Source organism: Chiloscyllium plagiosum, unplaced genomic scaffold, assembly GCF_037043375.1.
Source record: "Chiloscyllium plagiosum isolate Xiang-an unplaced genomic scaffold, Cpla_swu_hap1 HiC_scaffold_13, whole genome shotgun sequence".
In the NCBI taxonomy this organism is placed as follows: Eukaryota; Metazoa; Chordata; class Chondrichthyes; order Orectolobiformes; family Hemiscylliidae; genus Chiloscyllium; species Chiloscyllium plagiosum.
Window position 1 is genome coordinate 4,304,342 of NW_028270151.1, and position 15,988 is coordinate 4,320,329.

Here is a 15,988-nt window from a genome sequence, read left to right on the forward strand (position 1 = left end):
CTCATCAGCCCATTGGCCCATCTGATCTAGATCATGTTGTACTCTTCTTTGCTGTCCATTACACCTCCAAGTTTGGTGTCATCTGCAAACTTGCTAAGTACACCTCCTATGTTCACATCCCAATCATTTATATAAATGATGAAAAGTAGTAGGCCCAGCATCGATCACACTGGTCACAGGCCTCCATTTTGAAAAACAACCCTCCACCACCACCCTCTGTCTTCTATCTTTGAGCCAGTTCTGTATCCAAGTGGCTAGTTCTCCCTGTATTCCATGAGATCTATCCTTGCTAACCAGTCTCCCATGGGGAACCTTGTTGAACGCCTTACTGAAGTTCATATAGATCACATCCACTGCTCTACCCTCATCAATCCTCTTTGTTACTTCTTAAAAAAACTCTGTCAAGTTTGTGAGACATGACTTCCCACATACAAAGCCATGCTGACTAACCCTAATCAATCCTTGCCTTTCCAAATACATGTAAATCCTGTCCCTTAGGATTAGATTGAAAGAAGCAAAAATGGCCCTTAGTAGAGTGATGTGCTCTTGTCAGATATGGGAGTTTAGGGAGAGTTTATGTGTTACTGGGGATTATATCTGCAATAAATGCCGCTAGTTGCGAATCCTATCAGATCGAATGGATCTGTTAGAGGCAATGCGGAATTTACAAGAGCAAAGGGGTGTGATGGATGGCAGTTACAGGAAGGGAGAAAAGTTGCAGATAAAGTCACAGAGATGGGTTAACTCCAGGAAAGGTAAGAGAGATAGGCAGGTAGTGCAAGAGCTTAGATCAGAGTGGTGCTGGAAAAGCACAGCAGGTCAGGCAGCATCCGAGGAGTAGAAAAATCGACGTTTTGGGCAAAAGCCCTTCATCAGGAATAGAGGCAGGAGACCTCCAGGGGTTCTCCACTCTGGACGCTTCCTGCCTCTTCCTGATGAAGGGCTTTTTCTCGAAACGTCGATTTTCCTGTTCCTCGGATGCTGCATGACCTGCTGTGCTTTTCCAGCACCACTCTGATCTAAACTCTGGTTTCCAGCATCTGCAGTCCTCACTTTTGCCTAGTAGTGCAAGAGTCTTCTGTGGCTATCCCCATTTCAAATAAGTATGCTGATTTGGAAAATTTAGGGGGTGATGGATTCTCAGGAGAATGTAGCATGAACAGCCAAGTTTCTGGTATCGAGACTGCTCTAATGTAATGATGGGTATGTTAGGTTCCAAGTGATCGATAGTGTTAGGGGACTCTCTAGTCCAAGGCACAGACAGACGTTTCAGTGGCCAGCAGCGAAAAAGCAGAATGGTGTGTTGCTTCCCTAGTGCCAGGTTCAAGGATGTCTCAGAGAGGGTGCAGAATGTTCTCACGGGGGAGAGGGGCCAACAAGTGGTTATTGTCCACATAGGAAGGGAAAAAGGTTGAGACTCTGAAGGGAGAATACAGAGTTAGGCAGAAATTTAAAAAGGAGATCCTCAAGGGTAGTAATATCTGGATTACTCCCAGTGCTACGAGCTAGTGAGGGCAGGAATAGGAGGATAGAGCAGATGAATGCATGGCTGAGGAGCTGGTGTATGGGAGAAGGATTCACATTTTTGGATCATTGGAATCTCTTTTGGGTAGAAGTGACCTGTATAAGAAGGAAGGATTGCACCTGAATTGGAAGGGGACTAATATACTGGCAGGGAGATTTGCTACAGCTGCTTGGGACAATTTAAACTAGTAAGGTGGGTGTGGGGGGGGGAGGGTGGTTGGGGGTGGGACCCAGGGAGATGATGAGCAAAGAGACTGAGTCAGTCTCAGTCTCGGTCTCAATCTGATAAATTAAACTGCATTTATGTCAATGCAAGAGGCCTAACAGGGAAGGTAGATGAACTCAGGGCATGGTTAGGAACATGGGACTGGGATATCACAGCAATTACAGAAACATGACTCAGGGATGGGCAGGACTGGCAGCTTAATGTTCCAGGATACAAATGCTACAGGAAGGATAGAAAGGGAGGCAAGAGAGGAGGGGGAGTGGCGTTCTTGATAAGGGATAGCATTACAGCTGTGCTGAGGGAGGATATTCCCAGAAATACATCCAGGGAAGTTATTTGGATGGAACTGAGAAATAAGAAAGGGATGATCACCTTATTGGGATTGTATTATAGACCCCCTCATAGTCAGAGGGAAATTGGGAAACAAATTAGTAAGATCTCAGTTATCTGTAAGAATAATAGGGAGGCTATGGTAGGGAATTTTAACTTTCCAAACATAGACTGCTATAGTGTTAAGGGTTTAGATGGAGAGGAATTTGTTAAGTGTGTACAAGACAATTTTCTGATTCAGTATGTGGATGTACCTACTAGAGAAGGTGCAAAACTTGACCTACTCTTGGGAAATAGGGCAGGGCAGCTGACAGGTGTCAGTGGGGGTGCACTTTGGGGCCAGCAACCATAATTCTATTAGTTTTAAAATAGACCAGATCTAAAAGTTGAAGTTCTAAATTGGAGGAAGGCTAATTTTGACGGTTTAAAACTTTCAGAAGCTGATTGGGTGCAGATGTTCGCGGGTAAAGGCTGGAAAATGGGAAGCCTTCAGAAATGAGATAACAAGAATCCAGAGAAAGTATATTCCTGTCAGGGTGAAAGGAAAGGCTGGTGGCATAAGGAATGCTGGATGACTAGAGAAATTGAGGGTTTGGTTAAGAAAAAGAAGGAAGCATATGTCAGGTATAGACAGGATAGATCAAGTGAATCCTTAAAAGAGTATAAAGCCAGTAGGAGTATACTTAAGAGGGAAATCAGGAGGGCAAAAAGGGGACATGACACAGTTGTGGTAAATAGAGTTAAGGAGAATCCAAAGGGTTTTTACTAATACATGAAGGACAAAAGGGTAACTAGGGAGAGAATAGGGCCCCTCAAAGATCAGCAAGGCAGCCTTTGTGTGGAGACGCAGGAGATGGGAGAGATACTAAACGAGCATTTTGCATAATCGTTTAGTGTGGAAAAGGACATGGAAGATATAGACTGTAGGGAAATAGGTGGTGACATCTTGCAAAATGTCTTTATTACAGAGCAGGAAGTGCTGGATGTCTTGAAACACATAAAAGTGGATAACTCCCCAGGACCTGATTAGCTGTACCCTAGAGTTCTGTGGGGAGCTGGGGAAGTGATTGCTGGGCCCCTTGCTGAGATATTTATGTCATTGATAGTCACAGGTGAGGTGCCGGAAGACTGGAGGTTGGCTAACGTGGTGCCACTGTTTAAGGAGGATGGTAAGGACAAGCCCGGGACCTATAGACCAGTGAGCCTGACGTCGGTGGTGGGCAAGTTGTTGGAGGGAATCCTGAGGGACAGGATGTACATGTATTTGAAAAGGCAAGGACTGATTAGGGATAGTCAACATAGTCTTATGCGTGGGAAATCATGTTTCACAAACTTGATTGAGTTTTTTGAAGAAGTAACAAAGAGGATTGATGAGGGCAGAGCAGTAGATGTGATCTATATAGACTTCAGTAAGGCTTTCAACAAGGTTCCTCATGGGAGACTGGTTGACAAATATGCCTTCTTGATTCTATTCCCACTGCAATTATGTATTGTCAGAAGTTGTCTCTTATGTCTACAAGCCACAGGGTTTTCATACATTGAACTCCTTCCTGTTGGTACTGCTTCCAGGTTAAGTGTTGCCTAGTCGCATGGCTTAGCATTTCATACTATTCAAGAAAATTACAATTTACAATCCCTCAACAATGAGAGAAACTCTTAAAAGCACCTTCCTAAAATTTTATATCATCAGTTACAGAATCCACAGACTTTTTAAAGAGATTGCAAATTTTGCTTGTGCTTTGAGTGTCGAAGTCATCATAAAATCAGATGCTAGTCTTGTGCTGTCTTACAACCTGTTCTACAGTTTTGTATCTGTGCTGCCAAATTGAGTTTCAGGTATTTAGAACATTTAACAGGAATTTGTGGCTATGTCAGTATTTTAATCATTTTAAACTACAGTGCCAATTTGCTGGACAGCCTTTCTGAGGCATTGGCAGCAGAAGGATTAGGATGAAAATTAATCAACTAGATTCAAGTTGATTGTTTGAAGTTAAGGAAAAATAATTTTATTTATTGTCTAACAAACTGCACACAGAAACATAGAAACTAGGAACAGGAGTAGACTGCTTCCCTGTTCAATACGATCATGGCTGATAATCCAACTCAGTCCCCTGTTCCTGCTTTCTCCCCATATCCTTTGATCCCTTTAGTCCTCAGGAACTATATGTAACTCCTTCTTGAAGTGGTGTTGGTCTGGGGTGGATGAAGGTAAAAATCGCACAACACCAGGTTGTAGTCCAACAAGTTTATGTGGAAGCACTAGCTTTCGGAGCACTGCTGCTTCACCAGATAACTAGTTATGCAATTTTTAACCTTATCCTTCTTGAAAACTTTCAATATTTTGGTCTCCACCACTTTCTGTGGCAGTGCATTCCACAGGCACACCCCGTTCTCTGGGTGAAGACATTTCTCCTCATCACAGCCTGAATGGACCCCTGGTCATGAGCTTACATCGCGCCAGATGTTCAGTTCACTTAAAAGATCAGAGATATTTAAAATTAACACCAGGCTTGGTCAGGTATTTATTTGCAAATGTTATAAATCTTTGATTGGCCATTTCCTTTGTTATCTTATTCAAGAGAAACTTGTGGTTCTCCCTAGTTTCGAAAATGAATGATTTGCTGAAGTCAGTCTCAAAGATTTCCTGCTATCTTGGAAAGTAATGTTTTACGGTTGGCCAACATAGTAACCATGGGAAATGTCTGACCATCTTGGGTCTATCACAGCTTTGACTAAAAGGATGAAAGAGACAGTGAGATGAGACAGAACTCTTAATTCAATATGGGACAGAACTAGAGGAAATCCCTGAATATGGAAGTTGAACTGGAAAGCCAGTACAGAAGAACACTGGCCCTATTTTCTGAGGTTCAAATCTGATGATTATTCGACATTTATCTTAGAGCAACTGTTTTGCTTGTATCCTCCATGATGACAAAGCAGCTGATTTCGGAGGCATCATTACTCACTCCAGCTCTGGAGGTTTATGCGAAATATCCCAAAAGATTGTTCTCTCTCCATCGTAAGCCTGCTGGCCTGCTGATTCGAGGCATCCAGTCATAAAGTGCAATGGTACTTTCAGAAATGCACCATAATCCTTGCCTCCTGGAATATTTGTTGCTGACATACCAATGTGAAGGAACTCACAGCTGCCCTCAGTAAGATTCAGTTCCTTAACAACCGTTAGTTTAACATTGTATGCACCATCAGCTTTTATTGCAGTGGTCAACTGGGGCTGCACACTGAGTTGTAGAATAGGCTTTTTTATCCATACAAAGTTAATGCCTGAATTACCTGCAGACAGCAGCAATGAGAGGCTGATGGCTCTTTAAACCTCTCTTGCTCTGTGCTGTTCCAACTACTGTGTGTGACTGAAGCATAACCAACATCAGTTACTTTGAAAAGAAAATCTATAAAGATCTGACCGACCAAGAAAAGGTAGAAACGTAAACCCCATAGACTTCAATGTTTGGATGCCATGATCATGGTAAAAGCTAATTGGACACACTTGAGGTAAACACAAAATCACTAATGCCACTGCCCTCCTAAATGAAAATCCAATCTAACCATCGCTGATATCAAGCACAGGCCATCTGTGATGTCCCAGCATCTGATTGACTGCTGTTCTGTGGCAGAGGGAATTTAGGATACACCTGTGTGACACATTGTATGGGTATTTTCTAAAACAACTGGCTCAGAGATGTTATTACAACATTCAGGAACAGGTGGAACTTGAATCTAATGCATACTGCCATTGCAGGTCTGATTACTGAATGGTAAGGGTCACTATATGATAAACCAATAAACCAATACCGTGACTAAGTAAACATCTAAAGGCCATAATATTAGACACAAACTCTACTATAGGTGAAAAGACAGAGGTTAATCAATGATGTAATGTAGATTTACAAAGTTGCATTTAACATGTTTAGATTAGATTTCCTTACAGTGTGGAAACAGGCCCTTCGGCCCAACAAGTCCACACCGACCCTCTGAAGAGCAACCCACCCAGACCCATTCCCCTACATTTAACCCTTCACCTAACACGATGGGCAATTTAGCATGGCCAATTTACCTAACCTGCACATTTTTTTTGGACTGGGAGGAAATTGGAGCACCTGGAGGAAACTCATGCAGACACAGGGAGAATGTGCAAACTCCACACAGAGAGTTGCCCAAGGCGGAAATTGAACCCGGGTCTCTGTGCTATGAGGCAGCAGTGCTAACCACTGAGCCACCATGCCGCCCATGTTTAATAGGGATATAAGAGTGAATTGCTAAAATAAATGAGTGTTGGTTGAATGTATGGAATTACTAAAAGCATTTGACCAGATGTTAAGTAAGTAGAATAAGGGGAAACATGTTTGTGTTTTAGTGAGTCAGTAATTTGAAGGTATAAGTTAACATCAAAACCAAAATAATAAAGAAAGAAGTTAGGGGAAAAATATGTTGTTGAATGGTAGCACATGGAAAGCAGAGCAAGGAAGTTTGGTTTAAAGGAGGGATTTAAAAATCAGGATAGAATTAACATACAAAGTGATTTTGAAAAGAGTGGGGTATTGTGGCTGAAAAGTGCAATAGATGGAAAAAAAGCAGAAGTATTATTTCAGAACTCGAGAGTGCAGCTAAATAAAGCTGCTCCAGATCTGGGAGGGCAAAATTAGCTCAAAGTGCAGGTAATTTTGTCGTCCCATTTTCCTATCCCCGTATCAGTCGAAGCAAACATTCAGAGGCACAGTATGGCATTACCTCCTTCATCTTTATTCCACACCCTGGAGGGAGAGAGAACAATCACCCATGTGCACAGAGACATGAGTTCTCGGTCTTCTCTTGAACAGCAGATTCTTGATGACTTATATAGTCACATACAGGGAGCAGTATCCAAATAAGGCAACATCTATATTGATTGGGTGACTGTTATAGTCAGTGAGCATCAATGGTAAAGATTAAGTCATCTGGCATTTCACAATGGATGTTCTCTACCTCGTTAACTGGCATTACACAATGGATGCTTTTCACCTCCTTAACTGGCATTATACAATGGATGTTCTTTACCTCGTTAAGCCGCTACCCTTGCCTCCAGCATCTCATTGTTTACTGCAAGTTCTTATCTGGTCAAAGTCATGCTAGCTGAGCCTTTGTTACACAACCCAAAACTTAACTCTTTTCCTACCTGCTCACACCTTATATACTTTCTCATTCCCACCTTTTATCATTTCATGATAACCACCTCGATGGCAATACCAGCTTTCATAACATTCTGACAGCCAATATTTAGGCAAGTTATTGATACACAACATGCAATGATTATAACAACAAAAATTACTAGCCCATGCAGTAAATAGAATTTCTCGGATATTCCCACATGGGAAAATGTTCACCAGTAAAGTTCTTAAATCCATAGTTCTTAGTGAACCCTTCATCCCCTTCAAGTTGAGTGGAAATGAGCCAGTTATCCAAAATCTCCTTTAGTAAAGTACAACCTGAAAACAAAATCCAGTCTGTCCTTGCACACCATTCCACAGAGAAATCTGAATTCTTGTGTAAGCGCAATTAAATACTTAACAAAACTGACGAGGCTTCCATCCTTGCGGAGATGCTTCAGCTGGAGGTTACCAGTGCACCTGCACGTGAAATGCTGCAGGCAGGGTGAACGCAGCATTCTTTGCTGCTTCTGCTCCTGCTCTGCTGTTAAATGTAACAAAGCCAATGGCTTTTTAATGTGAGCTTGATCAATGAACCTTCATATCCTTTAAATGATCGAAAGACAAGGTAAAGCGCATGTGGTTTAATGTCCATAGGAAGGCCACTGACAAAAAGCGTACTGACCTCCTCTTCACTGTTGTTAGTTTCTTCACTTTTCGTGCTCATGACTGGGGAGCTGATTGTATCTGTTGGACCAGGTCGTGGAGGGGTGGGCAGTGGTCCAAAGATGTGCTTTACCTGTGAATGGAGAAACTCTAGAAACAACTGGCTCAGAGATGTTATTACAACATTCAGGAACAGGTTAGCTGCTGAAAGTATCTCTGCATTTCCTCTCTCATTCCTTCCTTGCCAAGGTGGTTATCAGTATGAAGACAGTCACACATTTAACTACACTAAATTGTGTCTGCCTATTTCAAGATGCTCAGTCGTCTTGCTGTCTGTTACTCTGGTCACTATTTATGACATTGTCAAGTTTTATACAATCCATAAACTTCTAAATTGTACAGTCAAAATTACAGTGGCAACTTTGGTAGAGATCAGCATTTTCTGAATTTGCAATATGAAGGGGGCCAATGAAGTCTTAACAATAATTAACCAAACTGAAACAGCTCAGCCTCATGTTATAATATTCTCTAAAATCTTAACAAAACATCAAAATTAAAATGCAGTCTTCTTTTTGTGACCACTCTGCATTAAAAACACAGCAGCAAAGATATTTTAGTAGAATAGTCTCGTCTCGCTAAAGCATAACCACTGAACCATCTGTCCCTTTCGAAACAGGCAAATCAGGGGCTCGTTCAAGGCAGTCAATCAATTTGTTTTAAGGTTACAACTTTGATAATTTTAAAAAGGACATAATGTTATACAATTTCAATATAAAAATAAAATCTGCCCCATTACGTAGCCCACAAAACACACTGAATTGAGATCCTGCTTCAAATAAGACAAAACGATTACTTAAAGGGATTTTCTGAACCAGCATTTAAAAAAACAAAATTTTTAAACATCAAACACTCTCAGCATGGCACAATTTACATTTCAACTTTCTTTTGTGACCCAAGTATTAGTACAATCTTAATCTCAGCATTTCTCATTTTTTTTAAGAGCCTCTGGTCAGAAATCTTCTCATTTTAATACGGGGGGAAAAACGTGCCCATTTGAGACCCCCCCTCAGTTCACCTGGTGATGATCCATAAAATGGAAAATGAGGAGCCAAAAAGATGGAAGAGGAGGTGGCCCCAAAAGATCCACACCAGAGTTTGAAAAAAATAAATTACATCCACAGACTCCGAATCAACCACCACAGAACAAAAAAAAACACAAGCATTGGTCCAAGATTCCCAATGCTCCGTGAACCCCAACAGCACCTGGTGCACACACACAACAAGAACACTAAAACATTCTCACCTGGGTGGAACTGGACTGAGGAATGCCAGCCCACTCCCAGACAAGGGTGTGAAGGAAAGATAGACCAGCTGTATCCTCACGACAAAATCACACCCGCAAAAAAACACCTCGCAGCGAAGAACACGCACCGCAGTCCAAGCCACTCTCTTCCCCCAGAACAAAGACTCACAAAGCCTCAAATTTCACCACTAGGGACTTTAACCCCTTTCACACTTTACTTCTCATATAGACTCGAACCCCTTTTCTTACTCTATATGTCCGGGGACTCGAACGCAATCAAATCCAGGGGACTGGAACCCCAATCAAATCCAGGGGACTCGAACCTTAATCAAACCCAGGGGACTTAAACACCTGTTTGTCAGCGTGTTTACGAACTGTGTCTCTCGATCGAACTAGTTGGCACGGTGAACTAGTTGAACACGGTGGCACAGTGGTTAGCACTGCTGCCTCACAGCGCCAGAGACCTGGGTTCAATTCCCGCCTCAGGCGACTGACTGTGTGGAGTTTGCACATTCTCCCCATGTCTGCGTGGGTTTGCTCTGGTTTCCTTCCACAATCCAAAACTGTGCAGGTTAGGTGAATTGGCCAAGCTAAATTGCCTGTAGTGTTAGGTGCAAGGGTAAATGTAGAGGAATGGATGTGCTTTGGCAGGTCGGTGTGGGTTTGTTGGGCCGAAGGGCCTGTTTCCACACTAAGTAATCTAATCTAGTTACCGTTCGAGGAGTCTATAGAATAGAAAGCTATTGAACGAGGGGACCATTTCTGACACGCAGAAATATCGAGAGGGACCAAGGTTTAAAATCTTACCTTGTGGGCCCATCAGTCTCGAGATACCGGTGTTCTGCGCGATCACTGACACCGTCCAATAGTAACTATTCATTTGGACTCCTACCTGGCTCGCTATATTGTCGTCCTGTTTCCCTATCCCTGTACCAGTCGAAGTAAATATTCAGAGATATTGTATGGCTTTACCTCCTTCATCTTTATTCCGGCCCCTGGAGGGATGTGAACGATCGCCCATGTGCACAGAGACATGAGGTTTTGGTCTTCTCTCAAACAGCAGATTCTTGATGACTTATATAATCACTACATGGAGCAGTATTCAAATAAGGCAACATCTATATTGATTGGGTGACTGTTATAATCAGTGAGCATCAATAGTAAAGATTAAGTCATCTCGCATTTCACAATGGATATTCCCCACCTCGTTAACCGGCATTATACAATGGATGTTCTTTACCTCGTTAACCCACTACCCTTGCCTCCAGCACCTCATTGTTTACTGCAAGCTCTTATCTGGTCAAAGTCATGTTAGCTGAGCCTTTGTTCCACAACCCACAACGCCACCTGCTCATGCCTTATACACTTGCTCAATTTGCCAGTGCATTGCTTTCTCCTGTGGTACATCTGTGATTTCAACAAAGAACACCTATTTGTCCTGAGTTGATCATTTGAATTCTTTCCTTTTTTAAAAATTTACTAATGTACCAAATAGTTAAACAGAATACAGGGTTCTGCAACTTGCTGTGATGGATTTGCATACAGATGGAATCCTTAAAATAGCTGAATACTCACATTTGTTACGGACCAGACCAGGTCCCCTTAAAATATTTGAAGGTGGTAGCCTAGACCCAAACTTGTTCTTATTTTAAAAGGAAATGGAAAGCGTGGTGTTCCAGACACAATTCAACCGATCAATCTAATTGATGTTAAGCAAAACACAATTTATTCAAACACTACCGTAAATTACAACCAAAGAAAGAAGAACTTAGAATAACTTAGAATAACGGAATAATAGATACAGTAACTATTACTAATTAACTGTTGCAATACAGTAACATCCCGTAAATACACCCTTAGCAAAGAAAGAAGAACTTAGAATAACTTAGAATAACGGAATAATAGATACAGTAACTATTACTAATTAACTGTTGCAATACAGTAACATCCCGTAAATACACCCTTAGCAAATTCAGAAAACAGATTTTCTCACATGTAACGCCTGCAGTAGGAAGAGAAACTTCAGCTTCTATCTGCAACCGAGAGAGGGGGAAAAATAGCTTACTCCAGCAGCTTCTGCTGTATTTAGAAGCAAGAAAACCTTGGAAATCCTGGATTGTGAGAGCTGACAGCACCCATCAGGCTGCTTGTATTGTTCCAACTTAAAAAAAACCCAAGGCCTCACCAGCTGTTTACACGCCCACATTCTGCTCACCATTCCTTACTCAATCTCTCTTTTAAAAGAAACCAGGACTAAAATACAACTCTTAAAGTCACAGCAATGTCACACATTATCTCATCTGAGTTTGTTGCAATAGTAGCTGTAAAAAAAAATTATGTTTAGAATAAATGTAACTCACATTGCTATGTTCATATTTTTTCCAAAGCTTGCTTTTGGATCATTTCTGGGACTGCTGGGACTCTTCCTGGATGAAAATCGGAAGCAACTGGTAAGGTGTTTTAATAATCACTTAAATCTCTTTATTCGTTCATGGAATGTAGGTGTCATTGGCTGGGCCAGCGTTTATTGCCCAATTCTGAGTGCCCTAGAGAAGATCGTACATGCTAACTGCGTCCAATCAGGTCATTATTCTCCAAGTGTCTATTTATCCCATCCTTTAGAATAGAATCTACTTGTTACACGACCACAGGTGCAGGGCTGACGGTCTTAACTCCTTGTTTTTACATTCGCCTCTTTCTTAATTCATGGAGTAACATTTGTAACCTTCTAATCTGTAGGAATCCTTCGAGAATCTGTAGAATTTGGGAAGGAATTCACCAATGTATCAACTATCTCTATAGCCATCACCTTCAACATTCTGAGATGGAGATCATCTGAGATGGACATACCAACTTTTAGCTTCATTAATTTCTTCAGTATGACCTTCTTATAAATACTAATATTCTTCAAATCCTCTTCTCTCTATTTACCCGTATTCTGTATGATTTCATGTATCTTCCTCAGAGAAAACAGACAAAATAATCATTTTACTTCTCTATTTCCCATTTTAAATTCTCCTGACTCTGACTATAATGGTAAAAACATCTGACTATAATGGAACCATTTTTGTTTCGGCCAAATGTTTTTACACACCTACAGAAACTTTCATAGAGTTATCGAGATACACAGCATGGAAACAGACCCTTGGGTCCTCCTCGTCCATGCTGAACAGTTATCAGTTCTAATGCATTTTGCAAGATTACATTCGTAATCTATTCTCCCTTTCGCCCAGCTTCTTGGTCCTCCTTTGCTCCATTCTAAAAACACTAAACTCCTTTCTCTGGCAGCTATAGAAGTCTTTTCCTAAGCCTATTTAATCCTTTCCTTCTTTTGTTGGTCAGAGTGAACTGAACACTTCTGACTTCTTGCAGGTTGAAGGAATGGATCCATTGCTTATATGGAATCCTGTCCTTAAAGGTATTTTCCCATATCCATCTCAACCAATTCATGGCTCACACCTTTATAATTTCCCTTATTCAAATTTAACACCTTGGCTTCAGATTGAACTATCTCGCTTACAAACATAATGTAAAATTCTTTCACAATGCGGACACTCATCCCTAACATCCCCTTTAGACAATTGTTAATTGGCCATTTCATGCTATTTAATTTTAGATCTAAAATACAATGTTGGCTCCTCAACATACTGCTCAATAAAACCATTCCTAACATACTCCAGAAACTCATCACAGTGGCTCAGTGGTTAGCACTGCTGCCTCACAGCGCCAGGGACCTGGGTTCGATTCCACCCTTGGGTGACTGCCTGTGTGGAGTTTGCACATTCTCCCCGTGTCTGTGTGGGTTTCCTCCGGGTGCTCTGGTTTCCTCCCACAGTCCAAAGATGTGCAGGTTAGGTGCATTGGCCATGCTAAATTGCTCATAGTGTCCAGGGATGTGCAGGCTAGGTGGGTTAGCCATGGGAAATGCAGGGTTACAGGGATAGGGTGGTCTAGGTGGGATGTCCTTTAGAGGGTTGATGTGGATTCAATGGGCCAAATGGCCTGCTTCCATACTGTAGGGATTCTATGATTGTAATCCTCCACAGCTTTCATGCTCAATTAGTTTAACCAGTCTATATACAGAATAGAGTCACCCTCAGTAACCCTGTTGCCAACATTATTAGTTTGACTCATTTCCTTATTAATAGCATGCCCCACACTAGATGACTATTTGATGGTCTATTCATATCTCCAACCAATATCTGCTGTCCCTTCCAGTAAAAAGAAAAAATATACACCTTAGTAGTTTGTGATTTAAATATTTGGCAAGTGACTCTATATGCTCGAAGAGGAGAATAAAGTATACTCACAGCAGTGATGTTACTGGTGTAGTTCTTGTGAATAAATGGTATTAATTTTCTGAATGAAAAAGAGAGATTTTGTTTATGTTGTGGTGTTAGGTGTTAGAAATTCTTTTATTTATGGGATGTTTATGATAAATGCTTCTGAAATCAGTTTAGGAATGAAAGAGGAGTCAGTCTCCTTAGCAATGTTTTACTCATGAAACATGTGGATTGTGTACGTGCATCTTGCTAAGAAGCTCAACACTTTCATTTCAGCTGCTTTTGGAAAGTCCTGAGCATCAGGTGACAGAACAAAAGACCAGACCGGGAGGTGCCAAGCCGTACTGACCTGGTCACAGCTGAGCTGGGCTGGTTATGTAGCCAGAATGCCTGATAATCACTGAACAAACAAAACCTCCTGTGGGTTTGCAGTGTGCTCTTGTAACAGTCAAAGGACACATGCCAAACATGCTCAGGAGGCTTGAATTCACTTTGAGTCCTGGGAGAGGCTTGTCCTGAATTGTTGCAATTTGAACACCAAGCCAAAACATTGCATCATCATTTGTGTTATGATCCCAGCTGATATTACCACCAATCAATTTCAGACAGAAACCTGGCTTGCAAGATCACATTTTGATTTAGTTTTAACAAAGTTGTCTCTCACTGAAAGATAAGCAGCAATGCTGCAGATTTTGCTTTAATAATATAAAGAAGTTTATTACAAAAAAAGGTAAAATAGAATAAACCAAACCACATAACACAAATTCAAAGATTTTTAATAACTCCTTAAAAAAATACTCCCATTAATCTCAAAACTCATTTTTATAAATTAGAAAGAAACAAAATAGCATATCTGTACTACCCACAGCACACCCTTGGGCCCATTTCTTCCAAATCCAGTTCAACTTTGGTTTCTGTTTTCTTTTCAGCAGTTGCTGGGGTTAGCTGGTCAGTGTCAGTCCTTCCCTGATTGACCAATTGAACATCCAGCTAGCTGCCAGCTCCTGGGTGTAAGGACATGCCAATACCGAATCATCTATAGTGTTCTTCGAGCAGTAACTAACCTGCATTGTCTTTCCAGGCCAGACCCCCAATAACAAACATCAGTTTTTATGTTCTCTCCTTTCTAATTAAAGACAAGCTGCTGTTCAATGTTCAATCCAGAACTACAGCTCGCAGTTCCAAAACAAAACTGAGAAAAAGAAAAGTACTGGTGGTCTCAATGGATATCACTCACACGGGGAGGGTTAGTGTTTGGAGCAGCATGGACTTTCCATCAATCTGGAGTAATGTACCATCAAGGCTCCAGATTTCATACAAGCCATGGGAATGTGTCCGATGGTTTTGCAAGTTGCTTGGCTACCACAATTAACACGCCTGTCATGGCCATCAAAACTTAGGCTAGGATTTCTAGCTCCAAGGCAGGGACACTACCTATAGTGCCATAAGACCTCCTTCCAGTTGTATGGTTTAAATTTTGCTAATATTGCCTTTGTACCTATAAAATACATAGTTTTCCTATTTTTCCTCATCTCTGCATTCTCCTTTATGTTCATAGAGTCATAAGGCACGGAAATAGACCTTTCAGTCCAACAGTCCATGCCGACCATGTTCTGAAACTAAACCAGTCCCACATGCCTGCGCTTGGCCCATATCCCTCCAAACCCTTCCAATTCACAAACTTACCCAAATATCTTTTAAACGTTGTGACTGTATCTGCATCCACTACTTCTTCTGGCAGTTCATTCCACACATCCTCTCTATAAAAGAGTTGCCTTTCATGTCCTTTTTAAATCTTTCTCCTCTCGCCTTAAAAATATCCCCTTATGTTTGAACTCCCCCACCCTAGGGAAAAAACCTTTGCTATTCACCTTATTTATGCTCCTCGTAATTTTATAAACCGCAATAAGATCACTCCTGAGCCTCCTGCGCTCCAGCGAAAGATGTTTCAGTCTGTCCAATCTATCTTTCTTTCTCAACCTCTCCATTCCCAGCAACATCCTGGTAATTTTTTTCTCCAATTGAATAATATCCTTCCTGTAACAGGGCAACCAGAACTGTACTCCAGAAGAGGCCTCACCAGTGTCCTGTACAACCTCAATATGACGTCCCAACTCCTATACTCAAAGCTCTGAGCAATGAAGGCAAGCATGCTAAACACTTTCTTAACCACTCTGTCTGCCTGTGGTGCAAGTTTCAAGTAATTATGTACCTGAATCCCTAGGTCTGTCCTTTCTACAACACTATGCAGGGCCCTACCATTAACTGTATAGGTCCTGCCTGTATTTTACCAAAATACAATATCTCACATTTATCTAAATTATCTACCTGCCACTCCTCAGCCCATTGACCCAATTGATCAAGATCACTGTCCACTGTACAACCAATTTTGGTGACATCTGTGAACTTACTCATCATGCTTTCTATATTCTCACCTAAATCATTTATATAAAAGACAAACAAACATGGACCCAGCACTGATCCCTGTGGCACCCCACAGGCTTCCAGTCTGAAA

The 15,988-nt window shown here is 41.4% G+C and overlaps 1 protein-coding gene across 6 annotated transcripts in view; it reads left to right on the forward strand.

Moving 5' to 3' along the window:
* The window catches only part of LOC122556369 (transmembrane protein 255B), a 110,157-nt gene that overhangs the window by 43,220 nt on the left and 50,949 nt on the right, over positions 1–15,988 (forward strand). For all 6 annotated transcript variants that reach the window (XM_087993210.1, XM_043703001.2, XM_043703002.2 and 3 more), the window contains exon 3: positions 11,578–11,640. In XM_087993210.1, the coding sequence (XP_087849336.1) occupies positions 11,578–11,640 (63 nt within the window). The remainder of the gene's footprint in view (positions 1–11,577; positions 11,641–15,988) is intronic.